Source organism: Rattus norvegicus, chromosome 10, assembly GCF_036323735.1.
Source record: "Rattus norvegicus strain BN/NHsdMcwi chromosome 10, GRCr8, whole genome shotgun sequence".
Taxonomy (NCBI): domain Eukaryota; kingdom Metazoa; phylum Chordata; class Mammalia; order Rodentia; family Muridae; genus Rattus; species Rattus norvegicus.
This window is the reverse complement of record NC_086028.1, coordinates 99,240,154-99,257,954: the sequence shown is the minus strand read 5'-3', so window position 1 is coordinate 99,257,954 and position 17,801 is coordinate 99,240,154. Positions and strand designations below refer to the sequence as shown.

At 50.5% G+C, this 17,801-nt stretch overlaps 1 protein-coding gene across 2 annotated transcripts; it reads left to right on the top strand.

Annotated features, from left to right (window-relative positions):
* Window positions 1-2,747: 2,747 nt before the first annotated feature.
* Cpsf4l (cleavage and polyadenylation specific factor 4-like) lies at window positions 2,748-16,768 on the top strand. 2 transcript variants are annotated; one of them, XM_063270169.1, is made up of 7 exons: window positions 2,748-3,432; window positions 3,961-4,011; window positions 7,224-7,376; window positions 10,987-11,082; window positions 11,827-11,923; window positions 12,380-12,419; window positions 15,021-16,768. In XM_063270169.1, exons 1-7 carry the CDS (start codon window positions 3,330-3,332, stop codon window positions 15,159-15,161), a joined length of 681 nt encoding a protein of 226 aa, XP_063126239.1. In that variant the 5' UTR covers window positions 2,748-3,329; the 3' UTR covers window positions 15,162-16,768. The 2 variants fall into 2 exon arrangements, with proteins under 2 accessions (XP_063126239.1, XP_063126238.1); XM_063270168.1 differs by lacking the exons at window positions 2,748-3,432; window positions 3,961-4,011 and having other exon boundaries at window positions 6,089-7,376; window positions 11,830-11,923.
* The last annotated feature ends 1,033 nt before the right edge of the window (window positions 16,769-17,801 follow it).

The window sequence follows — 17,801 nt, the reverse complement described above, 5'->3', positions numbered from 1 at the left end:
GGGATCAGTTATCCAAATATATGAGCAGCATATGGGGACCACTCCCATTCAAACCACCACACACAATCATGGCCATTCTCCTGCCTCAGCTTCCTTACTTCTCGGCTTTGTATGCTGAAGTTGTTAAGGCCAAAGGTGCAAAGTCCAGGCCATGCCTGCAGTTCTTAGCTTCCTGGCGCAGTTGGACGGCTCCAGTCTCCACCTCCTGTCTTCCAGCGACTCTTCAGGATCCGGCGTGTCTCAAACCTCTCTCCTCCTTTTGCATTTTAGGGCAGACTCAAGATGCTCTCAACCCCCAACTCCTGCTGAGGCAGGATCTCAGGGCTAGCATTACAGATGTGTGACACCAAGCCTGGCTCCTCTCTGCTCACAAGGACATCCACTCACGGCCCTAATTCCAGGGTGATCATATCTTGAAACTCCTGACATCTGCAAAGTCTTTAATTCCAAATAAGGCCAAACCCACAGTTAAAGATGCTGAGCTGAGTAAAGGGGCAGTTTAGCCCACTACAGCAGGATTCTTTCCTGTACCACGCTAACCATTAGAAGACACGGGGAAGGAGCCCATACTGTGGGTGTTCTGTTTAAGCTCCACCCCCACAGCTACCTGGCAGCAGCCAAGTATGCTCCACCCCACAGTTGCCCGGCAACAGCCAGCTGTGCCTGACACTATAAAAGGGGCTCCTTGCCCCCTCCTCCTTCTCTTACTCTCTCTTACCCCTCTTGCTCTTTGTATTTCTCTGTTCTTGTCCTCATCCCCCTCTTCCAAGTGCCTATGGCCAGCCGCCTTTCCTCTCTTCTTCTACTCTTCTCTCATTAAACCTCTCCACGTGGAACCTTGGTGTTTGCGCGTCTTCTATCCGGGTACGGGCCGAGATTTAAACCCAAACACATACTCTGGCATTCAGGAGCATCTTCTGCGGATGAGGTACTAGAAGGACCCCTTGACCTAAGAGGAGGAGAAGGTTCTTGAACATTTTGGGGCCACTGGAGTTGTTTCAGAAAGGACCTCAGGCCACATCTCCAGGGCAGTTTTGTTTTGCTTTTTGAGATAAGGTTTCTGTTTAGCCCCGGCTGTTCTGGAACTTGCTCTGTAGACCAGGCTGGCCTCGAACTCAGAGCTCCACCTGCCTCTGCCTCCTGAGCACTGGGATTAAAGGTGGGAGCTACCACTGCCCAGCTCGACTGTTATTTTCATATTCCCTTTCCTGCCTTTTTTCTCAGCCCATCCTCCAGGGTCTCTGTCTTCTCTGGGGAGTCCTTGCAGGGTGGTCACCTTTGTGATTATGCCACACACACACACACACACACACACACACACACACACACACACCACACACAAATGCACACACACAACAGGCCTGGCAGCTTATGCCTTTTATACCAGTCCAGTCAGGCCACAGGGTCTCTATAGCCAGATTTACCTAGTGAGTTCGGGTTTGGTCAGGGCTAAGCAGAGAGGCCCTGTCTCAAAAAAAAAAAAAAAAAAAAAAAAAAAAAAAAAAAAAAAAAAAACCCACAAAACAACAAATCCAAGCCTCTGAAGTGGCCTAAGACTCCCCACCACCCTTCTCCTCCTGGCCTACCACGCACTGCACAACTGCACATCTTTTTTTTTCCGGAGCTGAGGACCGAACCCAGGGCCTTGTGCTTGCTAGGCAAGCGCTCTACCACTGAGCTAAATCCCCAACACCACATCTTCTCAGAATGCAGTTTTTTCTGCCTCAGGTCTTGGTCTGGTCCCTCTTCTGGAACACCCCCCACCCCCATCCACATCACCACCAGATTTTTCTCTTAGCATACTCTCTGTCACCTTTTCCTGCCCTCATCCCTCCATCCAACCCTTATCCTGTCCAATGTTGTTTCTGCCCCACGGCCTGAGCCACCCCCCCCACCCCCACCCCCGCCCCAGGACGTCGTTCAGCTGTGTGCTGGTGAGCTTTCTGCACCTGGATTCCCCCCTCTGCCTTCTCTAGCAGACTAGTGGGACTCTCAAATGAGGCCAAAGTGACAGTTCAGGGACCTAATCAATACCTAAGGACAGGGTCAAGAGTTGCAAGAGCTTCTTCCCCAGGGACTCTTGATCTCTAACCCTAGACAGCCATTCTGCCTCCAGTCCACAAGGACAGGGCCATCCCAGGCAGCGCTTACTCGGGCCCCGCCCAGCTCCGCTGCTGTTCCCAGCGTGGGTCTACCTCTCCAGCTGTTTTCTTTTCAGATCTGGAGTTCAAAAGAACAACTGATCTAGGCGGAACAGCCACAGGAAACAAAGCTAGCAGGCTGGATCCTGTCTGCTCAGCCAGGGGCCTGCAGGGCCCAGCTTACTTCTCCCCGCTGGCTCCCAGGGAGGAGATCTCTCTAGTTCTGGTTCCCTGGACCTCAAAAGTCTCAAAAGCCTGTACGTACTGGAAACGGTGGCTCCAGGAGAGGCCTGGCCAGTACAGGATCCTGGAAGGAGAAGGGAATAGTTTAGTTTAATTAGAGCTTTAAAAATGCTACGGAGAAAACCAATTCAGAGGTCCTCGGCCCTGCCCGCGGGGCAGGGCTGGCCTAATAATAATAAATCAACATTTGCATGGAGATTTCATTTACAAAGCATTTTCTCCGGTTGGGGGGGGGTGTCCAGGGAGGCTCTGGGTGGCTCAGTAGATTCCTCGATGGGAGGTCACCCCCAGCTTTGGGTCGGTTCCACCCTCCCTCCAAGTTTACCATTGTGATGGCCTACGGGGTAAACAAAGGGCCCTTAATGCAATAGTTTCCGAGTCTTCTGGCCTGCATTCCTTTTGCACCCCCCCCCCCATTCCATTCCCTTGTCATTCAGTCTGAGGCTCAGTGGGCCTTGTGGGAGGGAGAGTGACTGGGACCTAATAGGAAACTTTCCTCTGTCCCACGCCCTCTGATAACCCCCACCCCACCCCACCCCACCCATGGGCATTGCTGTACATAGTAGGCTAGCGTCTGTGTGCGGCTGTGTCCCCACTTATACAATGGGAAAACACTGATTTGGCAATGACTGTGTTTTGTGATACGCAGAGATAAGCAGGTGTGAGTCTTTGCCAATCCCTCTCCAGCTGAGGATCCTGAGGGGTTGTGTGAACAGTGTGGGGGTGTGGGGCCCTGGAATGCCTGCACCTGCATGGGTGGGAGGGATGAGGCAGTTTCAGGGCCTCTGGGGTACAGCCAGTGAGAAGAAAGAGGTGACCTGAGAGAGAGGGACCAGCATCAGATGGGGCCTGACCCCTTAAGAGCTGATGGGTTATATAGGAGCCACCTGCAGGGAGGGCCTCTAGCAGCTTGGCGCTTTCCGCTTTCCGGGTGGGAGACCGGAGATGGAAGAGGTCATTGCCGGGCTGCAAGGGTTCACGTTCACCTTTGAGCAGGATGTGGAGCTGCAGAGGGGCACTGGGCTCCTGCCTTTCCAGGGCATGGACAGTGAGTGGTGACAGCCTGGTTCCCCTGCCCAGGTCCTTGAGGAGCTGTCCTCACTGACTTTCCTCTGTCTCTCCTACACAGCTTCTGGGTAATTCACTGTTACCCAGGATAGAGAGACAGATTTCAGAGCTTCCAGAGTTCCCTGGTGTCCTGAAGCCTTCCACCTCCTGTCTCCCTCAGAGTTGGGCTGAGTTTAAGTAGAACTTAGAGGCTGGCTCTGGGCGGTGGGGGAAAGGTTTTGGAAGAGAGTACTTTTGACTCAGTCTCCACAGCTGGAGACAGCCGCTTTTGATGGCAGACTGTTGGCCGCCAAGAGGCTGAGGTGGGAGGATGGTGGCGTTCCAGGCCAACCTGAACTACAGAGGGAGACTTCGATGCATAAACAGATAAGCAAAGGAACACACAACAAACCACAAAACCCCAAAGACTAGCGGGAGAGAGTAGTCGAGTCCCACTCAGATCCTAGCCCGTGGGAGGCTTAGGTGGAACTTGCCAAACTCCGTTCTCCTCCGTTTCTTTCTTCTCCAGAGTCCAGTTCGGCTGTGTGCAACTTCTTCGCTAAAGGGCTCTGTGTGAAAGGTGAGTGAGTCAGGCCTGGGCTGGGCCGGGGCAGGGCAGGAATGGCTGCTCAGACCAGGCTGGCTTCAGCAGGGGCCTAGGACAGAGTGTGAGCTTGGTGCCTGGACTAGGACAAGATTCAGCCTCTGTCACGAGCAAGAAGGTAGCTGTCCCGTGTAGTCAGTACCACGGAAGTTGTATTTTATTACGCTGAGGGCCACCACACAAGGCTCACACTCTAAATTCCTAACCATGGTCTGATCTGCTCAAGGCTGATCACCTGTGCGACCTATCTTAGCTGAAGGTCAGGGTCTAGTCTGTAACGGAAGTCTCTGACTCGAGGGTCAGGATCCTGGGGGAGACTCTCCTCCTGCAGGGCAGGTCAAGGTGTCATCTCTCCAGATGTGCAGAGCAGAGAGAGCATTGCTCCTAGTCTCTGCTTATACACTGTCCAGTGGGCATCATGGGGTCCTAGGACCGTCCGGTTACCCTGAGTGAGTGATATCACTGGGTTTGGGTCATCTGGTGCAGCCTTGGGTGTGGTGGGGGATCCTGATCAAGCTATTTTTTTTTTTCTTTTCTATTTTTCGGAGCTGGGGACCGAACCCAGGGTCTTGCGCTTGCTAGGCAAGCGCTCTACCACTGAGCTAAATCCCCAACCCCCTGATCAAGCTATTTTTACGTGTCTTAAAAAGACATTTTATGGGCTGGAGAGATGGCTCAGAGGTTGAGAGCAATGACTGCTCTTCAGAGGTCCTGAGTTCAATTCCCAGCAACCACATGGTGGCTCACAGCCATCTGTAATGAGATCTGATGCCTTCTTCTGTCATGCCTTCTTCTGATCACTGTATATAATAAGTAGGTCTTAAAAAAAAAAAAGACATTTTATGCTCCTAAGGAGAGCATTGGCCTGGGAGGGGGCACCCCACTGACATTTGTACAAGGGCCATGAGGGAATTGCCTGGAAGGGGTCATTCCCTTCTGGAAATGTTTTTTAAATTATGTGTATCTGTGTGTAGTTACAGAAACAATGGATACATGTGTCCTTGGAAACCAGAGGTGTCAGATCTGTCTAGAACTGTAGTTACGGGTGGTTTTGAACTGTTTATCGTGAGTGCTGGGAACCAAACTTGGGTCCTCTGGACGAGTGGCCAGTGTTCTAAACTACTGAGCTATGTCTCCAGGACCAACATTCTCTTCTTTTTTTTTCTTTTCTTTTCTTTTTTTTTTTGGTTCTTTTTTTCGGAGCTGGGGACCGAACCCAGGGCCTTGCGCTTCCTAGGCAAGAGCTCTACCACTGAGCTAAATCCCCAACCCCCAACATTCTCTTCTTGATGTAGGTAGTGATGGGTTGGGGCCTTTGGTTTGTGCTCTGAGGAAGCTTCCACCCTCCTCATTCCAACTCAGCCTCTCTCCAAGCAGGAGATTCTCCTCCCTGTGAATCACCACAGAAACCCATCAATCACCCCAGGCCATTTCTTCTGCCCTTAGGTAGCTTCATGAGTGACAGCCTCAACTGTTCAAAGATCCCCCTCACAAGTCCCTCTCCCATAAGTAGCCAGAGTTACCCCCCTCCCTGGCTTCTGGTGTTCTCTTCTGGGTTGGGGGTCACTTTGAGGTTCCCTCCAATGGCAGCATACAGTTGTCTAAATACCTAACCCCCAAAGTAGTGTTTCCAATCCCCCTTGAAGCCTGGCTACAGATTCAGGTGAAGAGATTCTTTAGGGGGCCTGCCTTGGAGATCGTTAATATTCTGTTCCTAAAAGTCAGGAGGCAGGGGGTGGGGCAGAGAGGCCCTGGAGCCTGAGTGACTGGATGAGAAGAAGAGGAGCTCACTGGCCATCCAGGGCTTTGGGAAACCAGAACCTTCCAGGTCCATAGAGAACGCTGCTATTTGCGGAAGGCCAGAGCACTAGGAGTGGCCAGGATATTGTGTGTGTGTGTGTGTGTGTGTGAGAGAGAGAGAGAGAGAGAGAGAGAGAGAGAGAGGGGGACAGGGAGAGGAAGGGGGGTTCTGGGGGAAGAGGGGATGGGGGGAGTCATGCAGGCAGGCCCAGGGGCATTCAGAGAGGACGTCCTTGTCACGAATAGACACAAGTCCAGATTAGACATAGCCCTCCCTTCCAGTGACAGTGTCTACTGAATAAAGATACTGAAGTGGTCACATGTGATGTTTCTAGTGTCTGTCCACTGTTAAAGTCATCCATTTCACGCCTGCGCTGTCCTTAATATTTGAAGTCATGAACTCACGCAGAGGGGGCATGCCATGGGTGGATCATTTGTTGAGCACACATGCCATCTCATCTCAGCAAGCACGCATCCATGAACTGAGAGTGGTGATGCAGGCCCGTCACCTCAGCTCTTTGGAGCTGGAGGCAGAAAGGTCAGAGTTCCAAGATCATTCTTGGGAACATAGTAAATTTGAGACCAGCCTGGGCTATGGGCAAGACCCTGTTTCAAATAATAAGAATTGACAACTCAGCAGCTAGAGGCACTGGCTTCCCTTGTAGAGGACCCTGGTTCAGTTCCCAGCACCCACCTGGCAGCTCACAGCGGTCTGTAACTGCAGTTCTAGGGGATCCGATGTCCTCTTCTGACCTCCGAGGGCTCCAGCATGCACAGCACACACATACATATGGTCAGACACACACACACACATAAACACATAAGCATTTTTTTTAAGGATTTATTTTATTTATATGAGTATACTGTAGCTATCTTCAGACATACCAGAAGAGGGCATCAGATCCCATTATAGATGGTTGTGAGCCACCATGTGGGTGCTGGGAATTGAACTCAGGACTTCTGGAAGAGCAGTCAGTGCTCTTAACCACTGAGCCATCTCTCCAGCCCCAGTACTATTATTATTATTATTATTATTATTATTATTATTATTATTATTGAAAATAAATTCAGAACAACATTTCCCTCCCTGTAAAAGTGCCTGTAAAAGAACTCAACAAGCACTTACAGTATGCCCATGGGGTAAGGCAACTGTTCCTTCAAGGAGAAAGCAGCCCGGAGGTTCCTGGGGTTTTGTTCTGAGAGAGTGACCCTGGTCTGTTAAGGATAAACTCCTTTCCTAGTGTGGTCCTCTGATCCCTCTTCCAGCCCGTCCTGGGTTGTGTGTCCGGGTGATAGGACACAGAGATGGCAGAGGTGAGGAAGGGGGCCCAGGGAACTCCCCCAGGCCGGTGTTAGGTGGGGCCCACAGCAGGTGTCGGGTTCCGCAGGGATGCTGTGCCCGCTTCGGCACGAGCAGGGCGAGAAGATGGTGGTGTGCAAACACTGGCTTCGAGGCCTCTGCCGGAAGAGTGACTGCTGCAACTTCCTGCACCAGTATGACGTCAGCAGGATGCCGGTGTGCTACTTCCACTCAAAGTTCGGTAATGCCGGCCCCTCCTGGTGTGTGGCGGTGATGGGGGGGGCTTTCGGGCGGGGTAGGAAAGGAATCTGGTAGTCGGGTGGGACCCAGAAGTCCAGCCTTGTCTGAGCCCAAGCTTCTCTGAATCCTAAGAAGAGAGAACCAAGGCTGGATACGGTGGGGCACCCCTCTAATCTCAGCACCAGGGAGGCTGAGGCTGGGGAATCAGGAATTCAAGGCCCGTCTCGGCTACAGAGAAGTTCGAGGTTAGGCTGGACTACAGGAGACCTCGTTTAAAAACAAGAAAGGAAATAAAAAATAGCGTTCAAGTATGGCGGCACACACCTTCAGTCCCAGCACTCAGGAGGCAGAGGCAGGCAGATCTCTGAGTTTGAGGCCATCTAGGGCTCCACGGTCAAAACTTATTTCAAAAGTAAACCAATAAGGGGCTGGAGAGCTAGTTCAGCGCTTAAGAGCACTTGTTCTTCTTCCAGAGACCCTGGGTTTGGTTCCCAGAATTCACATGGCAGCCCACAACTGCCTATAACTCCCATTCTGAGAGGGATCTGATACCCTCTCCTGGACGCCTCAGTCACCAGGCACAGACATGGTGCACACACAGCACACAAGCAAACTACCCATACACACAAAATAAAAACGAGTCCTTAAGAAAAAGATACAAGGGGTTGGGGATTTAGCTCAGTGGTAGAGCGCTTGCCTAAGAAGCGCAAGGCCCTGGGTTCGGACCCCAGCTCCGGAAAAAAAAGAAAAAAAGAGAAAAGAGATACAAGGGTTGGAGATTTGGCTCAGTGGTAGAGCACTTGCCTAGCAAGCACAAGGCCCTGGGTTCAGTCCCCAGCTCTGAAAAAAGGAAAAAAAAATTGAAAAAGAAAGAGATACAAGGGTGCCAAGCCTGCAGTCTGTTAGTTTCAGTGGGGCAGTTACCTCAAAGGGAAAAGAACGGAATCCTGCCCCCAACTTCGGGCCTGGCTAGCCCACACCCGATGACTGTCAGGAATAGCCTTGAAAGAAATGCCTCTCAGTCCCTGCTGGGCCCAGGCAGATGCATTTGGTACACGCACCCCTGTCTTCTTCCTACTTGCCTGCTCTTTCTAACTTTATTTTAGATGAAAATGTCATGTTACCTCCCAAAGGGACATCCTGCATCATTTGTTGGAAAGAGAAGGTCACTGTGTAAATAAAGCGACAAGGTTCAGAAGTCTGGGCTCTAAAATTACCTTGTGTGGTCAGGTCTCCAGTCTCTCTCTCTCTCCCCCTCTCCCCCTCTCCCCTTCTCCCCCTCCCTCCCTCCCTCCCTCCCCTTCCCTCCCCCTCCCTCCCTCTCTGTCTCTCTCTGTCTTTGTCTCTCTCTCCCTCCCTCCCCCCCTCTGTCTCTCTCTGTCTCTGTCTCTCTCTCCCTCCCTTCCTCCCTCCCTCTCTGTCTCTCTCTCTGTCTCTGTCTCTCTCTCTCTCTCTCTCTCTCTCTCCCTCCCCCCTCCCTCTCTCTCTCCCCATGGTGATTTCCCTGACCTCCTTCCTTGGGGCCAGTGAACTCACCCACCTGAGAGAGCAGCTTCCCAATAAACCCACATTTAATATAATCTAATTTGGTTTGGACTGGCTCATTTCACCTGTGGAGAAATAACTTATCAGATGGGGCTGTGTATTCTATATCCTAATGCTGGGTCCCTCAAAGAGGGCAAAGTCTTTCACGGGACGGGGAAAGTTCATCCCAATCTCTCAGTCCAGCATTCCAGACTGCCTTCTCCAGGGAGCCAAGGCCTGTGGCAGTTTGTAAGGGCTGCCGGAATGTCTTTCTAGAATAAACAGAGTTTATCTGGAGGCTGGTCCCCAGGAGTCACTGCCTAAAGCATTCTCACTTAGAAATGCCCCCTTGAAATCTTTCAACCCTGACTCCCTTGGTTTGAGGATCAGATGTGGTCCAGCATGGGACCAATTTTGCATGCAAGTAATTTGTGTGCAGCAGATGTGCAAGCTCATGGTTATGATTTGTAATCTAAGGTTTTGGTTCTTTTTTTTTTTTTTTTGTTCTTTTTTTTCCGGAGCTGGGGACCGAACCCAGGGCCTTGCGCTTCCTAGGTAAGCGCTCTACCACTGAGCTAAATCCCCAGCCCCTAAGGTTTTGGTTCTTAACAGTGGGTGAATACTATATATAGAACTTAGGAGACAGTTGTCTTTAAAAAAAAAAATCATGTGTGTGTATGCATGTGTGTATCACCCCTCATTTTTCTTAGTCACCTTTCTGGTACCTCTCTCCACTTGCTGTGTAGACCAGGCTGGCCTATTTCTTAACCTCTGCTGCCCAAGTGCTGGGATTAGACTCTAGTGGAGTGCGTCACCGTGCCCTGCCTCAGTGTCTCTGTTTTAAAAATACTGCTGAGCTGCAAGTGATCTGGGGAGATGTGTAGAGTACGTGATAAGACTAGCCAAAAGGGGATGACTCCGCGATGTAGCATATATCCATAGTTGTCATCTGTGGTGGGCTGAAATCTGCTTTTTTGAGGTCAGTTAACTTCTGTAAGCAACGCCTTGCCCATGCTCTGTAAGTAGGCTCAACAAACTCCTGGGCATGCAAGCACACACACACATTGTTGAGGCCTGGCAGCGCAGGAAAGTGCATTTGGTCCAGGGCTTGAAAGGAGTAAGGAAGGGCCTTTGCAAAAAAAAAAAAAAAAAAAAAAAAAGACGGGAGTACAGGCTGGAGTGTTGCTGCCACCTGCTGGCAAAAAGTTGGAACAGCAATGTGCAGCCTGGACGGACAGGTAGTTTTGAGTCTGAAAAGGCTCAACCCCAGGGGGCAGTGCTACACTAAGTTGGCCTAGGATATGCCAATAAACCCTTTTGCGTGAGGAAGCTGAGTGAACAGATGTGGTACTTGCCTCTGAGGGCTGACATCCATGTTTTTTTTTTTTTTTTTTTTCTCGGAGCTGGGGATCGAACCCAGGGCCTTGCGCTTCCTAGGCAAGCGCTCTACCACTGAGCTAAATCCCCAACCCCGACATCCATGTTTTAAATGTGGAAAGGAATAACAGAACTCTTCCCCAGATGATGCATCATCTTGTAGAAAGCCCCCCTGTATAACTCTGGAAGAACTTGTGAAGTTTGTATTAGGACCAAAGAACAAAGTTGTAGGCTCTTAGGAAGGAAATGTTCATATTCTCCACTGAAAGAAGACAGGACAGATAATAATTTTCTTCAGATCTAACTTAGGATCCTTCCTCGTTCAGCAGTTAAAGGTAGCCTGTGCTTCCAAGGCTGCCCCTTGTAGAAATGCAGCCTACCAAGATTTGGTTTAATGCATAGACACAGCGCAGCCCACGCTCATGGCTAACACAGTCCTTCTGAAAGGTTCCCTGGGTCCCAACTGGAGCCTCTACCCTGTCCTTGGTATTTCCTTCAAACCGTCCCTGCCCTGCCTGGGGCTCTGGAAATGGCAGCGTGTTTCTAGCTGAGATAGATGACCAGAGGGTAACTTCCTCTTCCAGTGTTAGAGGTCTTCCAAAGATGGTGACAGGCAGACGACTATGCCATGCAGGGAGGGTCAAGGTAAATCTGGGTGGGGGTGCGGAAGTGCGAACCAGCGTATAGACAAAGAACTGTGGGCTTTTCAGGTAATTGCAACAACAAGGAATGCCCCTTCCTCCACTTGAAGCCAGTTCCTAAGCTCCAGGACTGCCCTTGGTATGACCAAGGGTTCTGCAAGGAAGGTGAGGGCTTGCGGGCAGGGGTGGGGTGCACTGAGGGATGCAGGAGTTCCGGATGGAGATGCTCAGCAAGAAAGGAGTAGGACTCCCCCTGAAATTGGGCCATATAAATACCCCAGTGGAAAGCCCTTCTGAGGTTGTCCAAGGCTTGTATGCCAGTGGAGACCTCGCCTGAGATACTCGGAGGCTTGGCCTGGTGTGGGCTGTGGGATTCACACCCTATTCTTCTCAACAGGTGGGTGTGGGACTAAGAAGCCTAGCAGAAAGTCCTGTCCACGAGAGACACAGTGCTCCCAAGTGCTGAATGCCACTTAAGTCCAACCCTTTCCCTGGTTCCCAGTCAAACTTAGAAGGCTATGTTCCCAAGGGTCTCTGGGTATTGTGTGTCTCTCATGTGTCTCTGAGTGAGCTTCTTAGCACTGGGGTGGGGGTGGCTGCTGGGGGAAAGAGACTTTTAAGCATGCTCTCCAACCAGTACCTTCTTTATGCTGGGGGAAGGCAAAGATGGGGAATGGAACCCTGGGCCTAGAGTATGACCCACCTTTACCACTGAACCACACGTCTAGCCCTTACCTGAGCCAAGGTTTCTGCCCCTGTCTGACTCCTGGCTTCAGGGACATCGATGGGGAGGCTTACCCACCCCATCTCCAGTGGAGAGCCTACCACAGCCTGTGCTTTTCCTCATGAGATATTCATGTATACTTCCTCTGAATGAAGCAGACTCTTGGCCATTTGCTTTTTGTCTAGTAGGTCCCCTGTGTAAATACCGCCATGTGCATCAAGTCCTGTGTCCCAACTACTTCATTGGCTTCTGCCCCAAGGGACCTAAGTGCCAATTTGGGCAGTAAGTATGATCCCTCTACACCCCAATCCACCAGAGTACCCTACCTTCTGGATCTAGATCTTTATGTAATTCCCTTTGCCCTGGCGTGAGTGGGGGGGGGGGGAGTGATTAGCTAGCGAGTATCTCCTAGGGATTCTCGATGCTGCCCCCATCCTGGAGGTCTGGGTGCTATTGGCTGGGTGGACTCCAGCTTTTCCTGTTAACATAACATGTGCTCTCAATGAAGGAGGTGTGCACCTCTCACAGGATGTTCTCGACAGGAGTAGAAGCATTTGCTATCACCGCCCCTCTGCAGATCTATGCAGTGCTTGGGCGAGGGCTCCTTCCCTAGGGGCTCTGGAATGGGAAGTCTGCAGCAGCCGGCTGGCGCTGAGCATGCTAATGAGCAGGGATAGAGGACTAGCGCCCACTTAACACACTCTCTCTCCACTCCCATGTCTCTCCTCCTTCCCTCAGCCCTAAGATGAGTCCTATACTCCATCGCAGTAACATGAAGGTAAGTCAGCACTATGCTGCCCACATGAGGGCCGCCCCCGCCCCCCTTTGGCTCCCACACCTGTCTGTGTTTCCTAGCGCTAAACTATCCTTGGGAGACCCCACTCTTCCATGATCTGCTGAGTCCCGATTCTGTAAAAGGTGCATGTGGTCACGGGGCGGGGCACCTGCTTGCAGTAGCCTATCCCAGCCTCTGTCAGGGCTGCACCGGGAAGGACTCCACCATCACTGGAAGGCCTTCCTTGAGCTGGGAAACACAGGGGGGCTTTCCTTTCTTGTTATTTTATTTCTTTTTGTGTATACATGTCGATACATACTTGCTAACTTCAACTTGTGGAAGTCAGAGGACAGCTTGTAACAATTGGTTCGCTACCGTCTGGGTCCTGAAGGTAGAACTCAGGCCATCAGGTTCCACTGCAACCGCTTTTACCAACCCAAACATCTGGCCATCCCACACTGGTGACAAAAAATCAGGACATACGGTCCAAAGCCAGCTTTCTGAATGAAAACTATGACGAGTCATATTTTCCTGGTTCCTAGGTTCATATTATCCCCATCGCTACCAAGCATCGGTGAGATTCACTTCAAGGGTCAGCAGGCTAATTGTGCTCCCCCAACCAGACCTCAGTGAACCAAGGGTCCTAGGTAGCCAGGCAGGTGTTGGCATCACACGAGCACCCTTAGCTTCTCCATGCTTCTTTTCCCCCTCTCTCTCCCCTCACCTTCAACCTCTCTCTCCTTTTAGAGATAGCGCCTCACTATTTAGCTTTGGTTGACGCCTGACCGACCTGGGACACTTGCTGTGTAAACTAGACTGGCCTCAAATTCATCTGCCTCTGCCTCCCCAGTGCTGGGATCAAAGATGATCCCGGCCACCACCCCTGGATAATGGTTCTCTATAACTGGAGCGATGCGAACAGTTTTTTTTTTTTAAAGATTTATTTATTTATTATACATAAGTACACTGTAGCTGTCTTCAGATACACCAGAAGAGGGCATCAGATCTCTTTACAGATGGTTGTGAGCCACCATGTGGTTGCTGAGAATTGAACTCATACCTCTGGAAGAGCAGTCGGGTACTCTTAACCACTGAGCCATCTCTCCAGCCCGAGAACAGTTTTTTTTTTTTTGTTCTTTTTTTCGGAGCTGGGGACTGAACCCAGGGCCTTGCGCTTCCTAGGCAAGCGCTCTACCACTGAGCTAAATCCCCAACCCTCCCAGCCCCCCAACCCCCCCCCCCAGAACAGTTTTTAAGAGGTTGCGAGGAGGGTTTGAGAGATGACTCAGAGTAGGTACTGCTCTTACAGAGGACCCCAGCTTAGTTCCCAGCACCTAGGGCATCTGATTCCTCCTGGTCTTTGTGGGCACCTACACACACCTGTACATGCCCACAACACAGGCACACACTTAGTTAACAAAAAAAACAAAATAAATCTGAAGAGGTTGGAGGGAAGTGAGAAAGCTGTTTTGTGACATGGGAGGATCCTTTCAGGGCTCGTAGCAGCTTTACTGGACTGGCCCCAGCATCATGTCCACATTGCCCATTATGGTTTGAATGTGTTATGATCACCAACTCAGCCCCAGGCTGTGTCTCCTCTGGACAGCAGTGTTGGGTGGAGCCAAGTGGGAGGTCTCTAGATCTCAGAGGTGGAGCATACCCATGGGACTAGATACTGACGAAAGTGGTTGTAAAGGAATTGGGCTTTCCTCGGCTTCCTTGTCCACCTTGGGACCTCTCTGCATGTACCTGTTCACTTGGAGCAGCACATGGCCCCTGCCCAGATGCCCAGCAGACACAGCTTCCAGTAATGTGAGTGCGGCTAAACTCTTTTCTTTATAAGTTACTGAGCAGGTAACTTCTTTCAAGACATACTTTTGGTAGTTTTTTTTATTTTTTTTAAGATTTATTTATTAATTTATTATGAATAAGTACACTGTTCCTGTCTTCAGACACACCAGAAGAGGGCATCAGATCCCATTATAGATGGCTGGGGGCCACCATGTGGTTGCTGAGAATTGAACTCAGGACCTCTGGAAGAGCAGTCAGTGCTCTTAACCACTGAGCCATCTCTGCAGCCTGGTAATTAAAAGAACAGGGGAGGTAGAGAGGCAGGAGGCAGGGGTTTTAGGTCAAGGCCACCCTTGGCTACATCTTGAGTTGGAGGCAAGCCTGGATTACACTGGTTACTGTCTCAGAGATAAAATTGTGTGTGTGGGGGTTGGAGATTTAGCTCAGTGGTAGAGCGCTTGCCTAGCAAGCGCAAGGCCCTGGGTTCAGTCCCCAGCTCTGAAAAAAAGAAAAAAAATTGTGTGTGTGTGTGTGTGTGTGTGTGTGTGTGTGTGTGTGTGTGTGTGAGAGAGAGAGAGAGAGAGAGAGAGAGAGAGAGAGAGAGAGAGAGAATGATCAAGACATGTCATATGAATTTCTCAAAGTACTAACTAAAAATATGTTGGGAGCAGCAAAACAAAGCAACTCCCTCAAAACAATCTCATGTCAAAATACAAAAGCCAAACTCCCAAACCAGAAAACCCTATAAATATGGGTATTTAGGATGTCTACACAGCATCTCTGCAACACGGTCTCCTCCTGATTTCACTGCAGCCTATCAACCAGCTATGGGATTCAACAACTTCCACTGGCAACACTCTGGTGCCCCATTCTCAGGCAAAGGCCACAGTCCACCATCAGAAGAGGTGGAGCCTGCCTCCGGCCTGCAGCTCAAGGGCCCACCTTGCACCTTAGGTAGGTGATGGGGAGGTGCATGGCCGTAATCCTAGCAGGCAGCAGGCAACGTCTGGAGGACCGTAGCCAGTCTGAGGCACATAGCCTCCACATAGCGAGCTGCAAGCCAGACAGGGCTACAAAGTGAGACCCTTTGTCTCAAAAGAAAAAGGAACCGCTGGGTGTGGTGGTACATACTTCGGATCCCAGCACTGAGGAGGCAGAGGCAGGTGGATCTCTGAGATCCAGGTAAACTAGGGCTGCATAGTGAGACCCCCATCTCAAGATAAGTAAAGTATTAAAAAAAAAAAAAGAACCATACCTTTATGAGGTAGCCTGCAGTCTGTCCTGCATCGTGATTTTTTTTTCTCCTTTTTTTTTTTTTTCCCCCCCGGACCGAACCCAGGGCCTTGCGCTTGCTAGGCAAGCGCTCTGCCACTGAGCTAAATCCTCAACCCTGATTTTTTTTTTTTCTCTTTGACCACACAAATAATGAGTTGTTGAGGATGTGTGAGTTCAGCTGGTAGTATGCTTGAATAGCAGGCATCAAGGGTTTGGTTCCTAGCACCTGGCGTTATGGTGCGTCCCTGTTAGCATTCAAAATGGAGGCAGGAGGTCCAGAAGTTCAAAATCATCCTTGGCTATAGAGAGAGGCAAGCCTCTGTTACCTGAGACCTGGTTTCAAAAAGAAAATATGATCATACCAGAATTCGAGGTAAGAGGGCAGAACCCTTTATTTTCTTGTCTGATTGGACCTTTGAAAGCCCAGAACCACCTTCTCTGAAATATGGGAGGTGAACGAGCTTCTCTTTTGGGTCCAGATCTTGTTATTTCCAAGCTGGTCCCAACTCGTACTTACAAGGTTCTCCCATCTCAACCTCCCGATCAAGATCCCTGTGAGGCTGGAGAAGCCAATACATTCTAGAAAACCAGGTTGCGGTTCTCTGGACAAGTGGAGACTTTTCTTCTGAGGACTTAGGAAAAGGCACGACCTTGGCAGGACAGTGGTGGCACGTACCTTTAGTCCCAGCACTTGGGAGACAGAGCCAGGCAGATTTCTGTGAGTTGAAGGCCAGCCTGGTCTACAGAGCGAATTCCAGGACAGCGAAGGCAGAGAAACTGTCTTGAAAGCCAAAAACAAAACCGGCATGACCTTAGCTTTCTCCTTTGTCTTCAAAACCCAGGCCACCACGCCAGCGAAGCAAGCTGTACTAGTTGGAGTCATCAAAACCTAGCCTGTAGTGAGGGAGCTGGAAGTTCTCCTAGCGAAGGGCTCCAGGGCCTCCCCAGAGTGTTCTGTACCCTGTGGTTCAGTGAGCCCCATCACCCGAGTGAGATACAGGATGCAGAAAGACCTTGTTTCCATTTATCCTGCGCGTGAACGAGATGCCAACAGCAGGACCAGAGGCCAGCTGACTGTGGAAGGGAGGAGCTATTCAGCAGAACAAAGTGCACTTGAAGCCATGAACTCTACAAAGTCAGTCAGTCAGAGTCCCATGCTCCGCTCCCACGTTCCTGCAGACCACTCCGGGTCAACGGCCGCGATCCAATCAAACAGTTGCTTTGAGTTTGGCAGCTCTTTGCCTGAACAGCTTATTTATCCTTGAGAATATACTGTGTCTTCTGTGTAGCCGCATTAATTCCGTTTTTTTTTTTTTATGCTGTGAGAGACCATCCAACTGGGGGCGGGCGGAGGAGGGGTCGTTGTGGCTCGTGCTTTGAGAGAAAACTATCTCACATGACAGAGAAAACCATGGTGGCCGTGTGAACCTGCTGGCCATACTGAATCCAGTCGAGGAAGCACAGGGAAAGAAACAGCTTCCTTCTTGGTTTTTCTCTCTTTTTTTCTTTTTAAAAAACATTTATTCATTTATTTCATGTATGAGTTCACTGTAGCTGTCTTCAGACACAACAGAAGAGGGCATCGGATCCCATTACAGATGGCTGTGAGCCACCATGTGGTTGCTGGGAATTGAACTCAGGACCTCGGGAAGAGCAGTCAGTGCCCTTAACCGCTGAGCCATCTCTCCAGCCCTTGGTTTTTCTCTTTTAAAATTCAGTTTGGCATCCCAGTACACAGAGATGGTGCACCCATATTTGTGGCTTGTCTGTCTTCTCTTCTCGGCTAAACCTCTCTGGGAATAACCCTTACAAACACACTGAGGTGCATCTCCTAGGTCACTGCAGCCAAGCCGACATCGAAGATTAAACCTCGTGGGGGATTAGGCAGTAGGCATACAGAAAAGGCTTATCCTCCTGAGGTAAAGCAGTGACCAGGACAGTAGCCTATTCCATGACAAAGCAGGCATAATGCTACTTAATGCACTGGGAAGGAGTGGGCAGTCAAATGGACTTTTATAAGATTACAGAAAAAGGCCATGCAGTAGTGGCATATGCCAGCACTTGGGAGGCAGATCTCTGTGAGTTTAAGGCCAGCCTGGTTTGCAGAGTGAGTTCCAGGGCAGCCAAGGCTACACAGAAAAAGTGTCTCAGAGGAGGCAAAAAGTACAGAAAATGGCAGCCTTCAGGACCAGATGGGAGTATGGTCGCCTGCCCTCTTTTAGCATGAGGCCTTTGCTGAGGTGATGCATACCACAGGCCCAGGGGGCTGGGTTGCTGGTTCCCATATCACTTCAAACCGCCCTAAGATGCTACATGATA